Source organism: Alligator sinensis, unplaced genomic scaffold, assembly GCF_000455745.1.
Source record: "Alligator sinensis unplaced genomic scaffold, ASM45574v1 scaffold313_1, whole genome shotgun sequence".
In the NCBI taxonomy this organism is placed as follows: Eukaryota; Metazoa; Chordata; order Crocodylia; family Alligatoridae; genus Alligator; species Alligator sinensis.
The window spans coordinates 1,096,048-1,104,114 of NW_005841939.1; the positions used below are offsets into that span (position 1 = coordinate 1,096,048).

The 8,067-nt window shown below is 42.3% G+C and overlaps 1 protein-coding gene across 2 annotated transcripts in view; it reads right to left on the minus strand.

Moving 5' to 3' along the window:
• Nucleotides 1–4,725: 4,725 nt before the first annotated feature.
• The window catches only part of HACE1 (HECT domain and ankyrin repeat containing E3 ubiquitin protein ligase 1), an 83,071-nt gene continuing 79,729 nt past the window's right edge, over nucleotides 4,726–8,067 (minus strand). For both annotated transcript variants that reach the window (XM_025199239.1, XM_006019801.3), the window contains 2 exons: nucleotides 6,170–6,283; nucleotides 4,726–5,641 (listed from right to left, as the gene is read on the minus strand). In XM_025199239.1, the coding sequence (XP_025055024.1) occupies nucleotides 5,618–5,641; nucleotides 6,170–6,283 (138 nt within the window). In that variant the 3' untranslated portion in view covers nucleotides 4,726–5,617. The remainder of the gene's footprint in view (nucleotides 5,642–6,169; nucleotides 6,284–8,067) is intronic.

An 8,067-nucleotide genomic window follows, 5' to 3' on the forward strand; every position in this document is an offset into this window, starting at 1 on the left:
GCAAATGATATTTCAAGTTTTCAACCAGTTCCCTTGTGAAAGCAACCTCATCCCGCTTCCTTGTCCATGCTGTACATGCTACAGTATCATCGGGCACAATGTTTTCCATTTCTGCTTACTCTGTTCTGGTAAATAGGGGGACAGAACTAAAGCTTCAGTCTGTTTTAAACAGAAATAACCAAATTTTAAAGCAGAGCTTGCATTAATATTTTTGTATTTGAACACTGGAATCTCTAAAGTTAAGCCTGCAGAAGATTTAATTTCCTATCCTCCTTTATCTATGGACTGCTTTAATTCATATGGGATATTCAGTAGTAGTCATTAGGTTACATCGCACAGGTCATGGTTTTACTAGTTTTGCAACATTTGATGTCTGAAAATATGTTGTGCATCTAAAGCTAGGGTCTTGCTATCTAACATTTTTATAAAGATAATAAAAGTTAATGAGCTCTCATGATCTATGCAGTGACGAGACATCTGCTCTTTTCTGCTCAAGAGAAACACCCACCCTGCCTTGTTCTGGCATAGTGGGAGAGAACAGATACAATCCAATTAATCATTCTAAACTATAAGCTATATTAAGTTATGGCTTCTCAACAGATTTGTCATACACTGCTCTTAATAGGGTGCAGGTGTTCTAAAGCAGTCTTTTTGGTATGATTATTAAATCCTGTTTTCATCACATGATCAGCTTCAGCAGGTAATCCTGTTTATGTCTATTAAAGACAACTCCTTCCCCACCCCCAGTTAATGTGTATTTAAGGCTGAATGTTGAAAGCTACAAAAGCAAGGATATGGAGTTCTTGGTATAACAAAAACAAAGGCTCCGCTCCCTAATGCATGTATACATTGATATGGTTTTCATTAAATTAACACACACTTGGCAATGACATACCATTGGCAAATATTTTTTAAATGCAAATAAATTAAAGCGAAAGCATAGACAATTTCCAGGAGACCTGGCTCATAGGCTTGTGCAAAGCGGCAAGTATTTGATTCGGATTCAGATTTGGCCAATTCAGAGAGAGAGTGATTCGATTCAGTGATTCAAATCACTGTCCTGAATCAATTCGGCCAATTCAGACCCAAAGATTCGGCGCCGATTTGGAGATTCGGCCATAGACTAACAGGCAGCAGAACTCAAGGACACTGGACACAGCTGCCTCCAGCTGGTAAGTCTATTGTGGTGAGCGGAGTGGGGAGCAAAGGGACATGGGGGGGCAGATCAATGCCCCCACAGTGAGGGAGAGATTGGGGCTGGGACAAGCTGCCCAGCCAAGGCAGGAAAACGTGGGACTCGGGGACGAGGGCTCCCATCACTGAGCACCGCCACATGCCACCGATCCGGGAGGACATGGAAGCAGGCGTGTGCCCCTGGATCTGCGCACAGTGGGCTGAGCCAGACTGTACTCCGGGCGGGCAGCAGAATGTGCTGGGAGTGGGGGTTATGCCCTCCCACCATTTGTCCAGCCAGGGGGGGGGGACTTGGAATGCAGGCACAGCAGCATGGGCTATGCCCTGCTGGGGCAGGGATGGGGGTGGGGGGGAGGTCCTAAGAGTCGGGACTATGCCCTTCTACTGCTCACTCAGCCAGGGCGGGGAGGCACTCGGACAAGTGGCGCGCAGCAGCAGAACCCGCTCCAGCCTCCCTATGCCTCCCAGACAAGCTGTGGCTTCGCCCTGCCGAGACCTGGCTGGGCAAGCAGCAGTAGGGCATGGCAGCAGTTGCATGTAGCCAGATCAGGGAGGGGCTGGCAGCAGGGGCTATGGAGAATTGTAGGGTGGCTGCAGCCCTACCATAGCCCTTGCTGCACTGTGCTCTGCAGGGCAGGCAGCGCCAGGGCTGCGCTTTGAACTGAACCCACAGAGCGCAGCCTAGCCCACCCTGCACAAATCCAGGGGCACATGCCCCCTTCCATGCCCCCCTGGACTGGTGGTGTGCAGTGGTGGGAGCCCTCCTCTCCAAGTCCCATACCCCCCACCCCGGCTGGGCATCTTGTCGCAGCCCCAATCCCTCCCTTGCTGTGGGGATGTTAATCTGCCCATTCCCCCGTGCACCTTCCCTCCACCCTTTGCCCACAACAGAGTTACCAGCTGGAGGCAGCTGTGTCCAGCATCCTCAAGGACTGGTGCCTGCTTAGTCTATGGCTGGAATCTCCAAATCGGCGCCGAAGCTCTCCAAATCAATTTGGAGGCTTCTGATTCAATTTGGAGTTTTTAATGGGTCTCCCGATTCAGAGTTTCAGTCACTGAATCAGGTTGAATCTCCTCCAAATCGAATTGGCTACCAAAGCTTCGCACAGCCCTACTGGCTCATGTCAATAGTGATTTTTTTGTTTGTTTCCCACCATTCATTTGTTTCTGCAATGGTAGTATAGTAAAAGATCTGTTATCTGGCATCCCCCGGGAATGGGGGATGCCAGATAACAAGATATGCTGGTTAATTGAGCGGCCCCAGCCGCCACTTCTGGGGCATCCCTCCGCCCCTCCTGCCGCATTGCCACTGCTCCCGTGGGCCCCACAGGACAAGGAGGCGGGCCCCACACAGCCCAGTATGCCCCCAGGCTGTGAGGGCTCAGAGAAACCAGAAGTGCCACAGTGGGCACTTCTAGTTTCACTTTATCTTACAAGCTGGCATGCCACTTAGTGGAGCACGCCAGCTTATAAGATGCCAGATAACAGAACTTTTACTTTATTAGTAACAAAAAAACTCAAAACTATGTACTACAACAAACTCTTTCCATTTAAAACTCATTATACATATATACCACCTTCCAAATATTTTAGGAATGTTGATCCACGAAGAGTATTTGTTCAATTTAGCTGAAGTAATTCTAGTCTAAAATATAAAATATTGTTGATAAACACCAGTAACTCTAAGCTTAAAGGTGCTGGGGCTGCCAACTTTGGCAGTAAAATATGATAATCTAATCATAATCTTATTAAGCAATATATTTAAGTGAGTATCATCAAGAGAAAAATACAGTGGAAAATATAGTCTGTCTTTGGTAAATAAAATTGCATCAGCTGTCCAGTCACCTACAAGACATACAAGAAAATCTGTATACAACTCAATTATTTTAAAACAGAATCTACTATTCTACATATCATTATTATGCCAGGTAGTAAAATACCTTTAATAAATAGCTCTGTACAGGGCTATATTTTGTACAAAATGGTTAGATATTTCTGTGCACCAAAGTATTTAATTACTTCGAAGCAAAATTGACTTCTTAAAAAAAAAAAATGGGGGGAAAGGTTGTTTTGTTTTTACTTTGCATGAGCTTCTGTCCCTCCTTTCTTACCCACCTAAATTCCTTTCTTTTTAAGAACACATCTTACTACTAGGATTTAGACAATGTAAAAATGTATTTGAAGGTCTGTCAGTCCTCTCTCCATGTACTTCACTATAAGCTTCTACAGAAGCAGTCTGCAACAATCCTTCATGGGAATGGACAAGCCAAGTAAAAATACAAGTTTGAAACATCTTATGCCATTTGACAGTTCATGTTTTGGATACTATCTTTTAGTAGGAAGGTTTGATGTTCTTTGTAAGAGACTGTAGAGCTTACAATGAAACAAAAGACATGTGAAGTACTTGAAGGAAATTGTCTATGTCAGGGATCAGCAACCTACAGCCCATGAAACTGGGGCTTCAGCTGCGTTTGATGGGAGGGAGGTTTTCTGTGCTGCAGTGGGGAGAAGGTCCTAGTGGCAGCAAGGCCCTAGTGGCAGTGGCAACAAGGTCCTAGTGACAGCCCACCCAGGACCTAAGCTGGGTCATTCTGGCCTGCTGCTACCAAATGTTGCTAATCACTAGCATGGGCAGTTCAGAAGAAAAGCATTTACAAGTAAACATCCCCAACTGAAGCAAAAAGAATCCCAACTAAACAAAAAGGCAGACTGAGGAAGTAATGATTACATTACTCAAAATGCTTTCCTTCTAACATTAGGTAGGAAGAAATGAAAAAAAAAAAACAAGTAATATCATAAGTTTACTGAACACTATTAGACTCTATATGCAAACAGGGAAATAATTTTTAAACTATGTTCCTGTTCGTAGCTGTTAGCAATCTTCTCCATGAGTATCTTAGGCAGAGGAGGGGAAAGCAAGCAAGTAGGTGAGTTCTAATAATTTCATTAAGCTCTTTTTCAAGGTGTTGCATTTCAGGAATGGTGGGTTTTTTTGCTAATACACTAAAATCCCTGATATCTGGCACAAGTGGGGAATGGGTAGTGCCAGTAATGTAAAAATGCTGGTTACCTGAGGGCACAAGGTTACTGGCCAGATGCAGAGTGGGGATAGAAGAGGGGTGGCGCTGGCCACTCGTGGAGCAGGAAGGGAGGGCGGTGGCTGGTCGCACAGTGGCAACAGTACAGTGGTGGTGGCCACATGCAAGCCTTCCCCCACTGCCCCACCATGTCCAGCCAGTTGGCTGGAAATTCTGGTTACTAGAGTATGCCGGTTAGTAAAATCCCAGATAACAGGGATTTTACTGTACTCCACAAGATGCCACTCAGAATTTCCAACAATTACAGTCCCCTCAGTTTACTTCTCAACCAACTTGAGTTTCTTGCCCACGTATTGTTGATGTCTACTAAATGCAAATAACCTGTCAACATAGTAGATGTATGTCCATTCAGATAATTTTCACTACAACTGTTGAGACAATTAACATTTACATTTAGTCTTGACAAAATAACCCGTCAATCATGGATTCTGGTAAAATATTAAAATTTAATTGTATCCTCTCCACATATAACTATATGAAAGCATGAGAAAAAGTATTCAAACAAACTGATATACGTCTAAAACAATATATACAAATTCTAACTGCAAACTGACCATGAAGTCACGAATACTTAAATATTTGGTACAATATAGTGTAAATTTTAATATAAATTAGATATTAAATTCCATTTGCTTACTTTAGTGATAATAGTCTATTCTTTACATGTTATATACATTAAAATACTAAAAAGTTAAAAAAATCTTTTTGATATAGGTACTATGCAATATATGGGAAAATACATCAGATTTGCTATTTTATACACTATCTAAATTAAACTTTCTACACTGTTCTTTGAAAAAATTAATGGCACTCTTACATGCATCAAGGCATATAATATGAGTCTGTATGTTACCAGTATACCATTTCAGTGAAAGGTAAACTAAAACGCAAATGTCCGTTCAACCACATAGTTGAAAATCTAAAATGAAGACTGGTGTAAACAGATTCTGACAAACCCTCTGATTAAGATTAAACTAACATAAAGAAGAAAGTACACTATTTTTCATATAAAGCTACCAATAAACCAATGAAAATAGAACATACTATGAAATTTAAGTCATGTAACATCACAAACTTACTTAAACAACATATAATGGAGAAGAAAAAACTGATCTTTTATGAATTTTAAAAGTCAGCCTCTCCTGTGGACTGCAGCATCTAGGCTGCTTTTCTGTTGACAGTTTCCTAAATTACTTCTGCCACTCTGAATTGCACATCGGTAGTCAGATGAGTTTTCTAGACTTCATTATGCCATTGTGTAACCATAGCTTCCACAGTGTAACGCTACAAGAAGCCTGTCCTTAAGGATTTCTTTACTTGGGTATTCAGGTAACTTCAGCATGTTGATACTGAAAAGAAGGGAAGAAAGCATCACAATTAAATATGAAATCTAAGAATAAAAATTTCTGATTGTTTTGTATTAAGTAATTAACGTGAAATTGTCCTCCCAGATTTGCATTACAATCAGAAAACCCCAAAGATGTCATATTTATGAAAAAACGCACTGCTGCATTGCAGTACCTTTCAGCATTCAAATGTACTGCAGGAAAATAAGTTCCTTTTGGCTTAGAATAAAAAGCAATATAGTAATTTAGCTTCAAGTGTCCCTTAGTGATATTGTACTGCCTTCCATTAAAATACAACAGAATAGGTAGAATTTTTTCCTTCAACAACAGGGAAGAAAAATATAACAACCTATTACTTGTAATAACTAGTTTTCTACTAGAGAGCAGATACATTGCAAGCTGACCAGAGGGTCTCCTTTTAATGAGATGATACCAAACCTGCCAGTTTTGGGGGTGTAAAAAAGTTAATGAAAACAATGAAAGGAATGCGTTCATTTTCTTAATGCATTTAAATGAGGCTATTTAACATACCACGTGCTCGATGTTGGGAGCAGATTTGGAGTATATGGCACAGCAGCAATTGTAAAATTTTGAAGTCCACTGCCACCCATTATATGAGCAAAGCCACCATGAGGCACCCTGGAACTGAAAACGTCCACAGATTATACAAACATGAAAAGGGCAATTACAATCCATAAACATAGCTTGTACAGAAAAATCTGTCACATATAATATCCAATTGCTAATGGCTTTGCAAGTCCCATTGTAAAATGCAATTATACTATTACGTTAAAAGTGGGTTTCTCTCATTAACATTAGTTGTTAAACTATTTAGCTACTATTAAGAGAGGCTTTGTAATTTCTCGAGAGACTCATTCTTAGCAACTGGTCATTTTCTTGGTGCAGATTAAATTTGGTATTATTTAATAGTTAAGAAATACTGTAGGCTAGAACTTCCCTTCCCGTGACTTGTTATGAGTCTGATCAAAATGTTCTTGATGTCTCTGTATCATTTAATAGACTCAAAATTAAACACTGTGGTACTTCTTATAATGAAGTAAATATATTAAAGGAAGGTGATTTAATACAGTAATTATCTTTTGCAATATTGTGAAATGTTAAATACCTAAGAATGACTATAAACTTATCTATAAAAGATATTCTTGTAATAATCTAAAAAACACAGTATCTACACTGTAAGTGACCATATTTACATTTTTTAGATTTTTTTTTGTAAGTGACAACCTCCTATGAAGAATTCAAAAACAATTTACAGGATGGTCAACTACGGTAAAGTACAAACCATTTATTTTAACAACATCAACTTATACTTTCATTTTAGCCTATAACATACAGGAAGATGTTAAAGCAGGGATGGGCAAAATATGGCTCGCAAGCCAGATCTGGCCCTCCAACTGACTGGATCTGGCTCGCAGATGGGCACCCATGAATTGACTGGATCTGGCCCTTGGCTTCCCCCATGGTAAAGCTTCCTAGCAAAGCTGCAGCCATCCGGGTACTGCTTAGTTCCCCCTGCCTCCAAAGGTTCCTTCTGCCCCTGCTGCTTTGCTCCAGGTACTGGGGAAGCTGTAGTTGGGTGGCGGCTCCTGCCCCAGCACACAGGGCTCCAGTGCCAGCTCCTGGCCAGCTTCCACTCACTCAGCCACCTGCAAGAGACTGTTTATCGAGCCAGGCAGGCGGAGCGGGTGGAAGGCAACCAGAAGCTAGAGCTGGAGCCCCTCATGCTGGCATAGGAGCCACCCAGCTGCAGCTTCTCCCTGCCTGGAGTGGCACAGCAGAGCAGGAGGAGAATGAGCCACTGGATGCAGGGTGAGCCAACCAGTACCCAGGCAACTGCAGCTGCAACAAGAGCAGCCCTCCCAGGAAGCCATGCACAGTGGCTGGAATGGGGGCCATGGACTGCCCTGGGCAGGGCTGGGCAGATTCAAACTGGAAGTTTAAGAACTGAAATATCAAAATGCTTAACTATTTAATAGCCTTAATAGAAATTTAGTTGTTTCTTGTGGAAAGATCTAGTAAAACAGGTTAAGCCATGCCTCTCACTTTTAATGAAACATTTCAAAAAGGACATGCATACAATACAGTAACATGGGGGTGTCAAACTCATCAGCCCCAGGGGACAAGACTGGGCCCACAGACCAGCCCTGTGAACTGGCTCCAGCATGCAAGGCTAGTTCAGCGTGGCGCCTCATGCAGTGCATGTCCCAAGCTGGCCACATGCACCACCTGCAGCATAGAGCATGTTGTACACTGGCCAATCCAGGGCACCTCTGCATGCAGTGCACAGGGCCAGTCTGAGACCCATGGGTAGTACTGTGGACCAAATGACAGGGCTCTGTAGGCCAGATATAGTCCATGGGCTGCATTTTGACACTTCTACATTAAACCAGGACATAGAATTTCCCTAC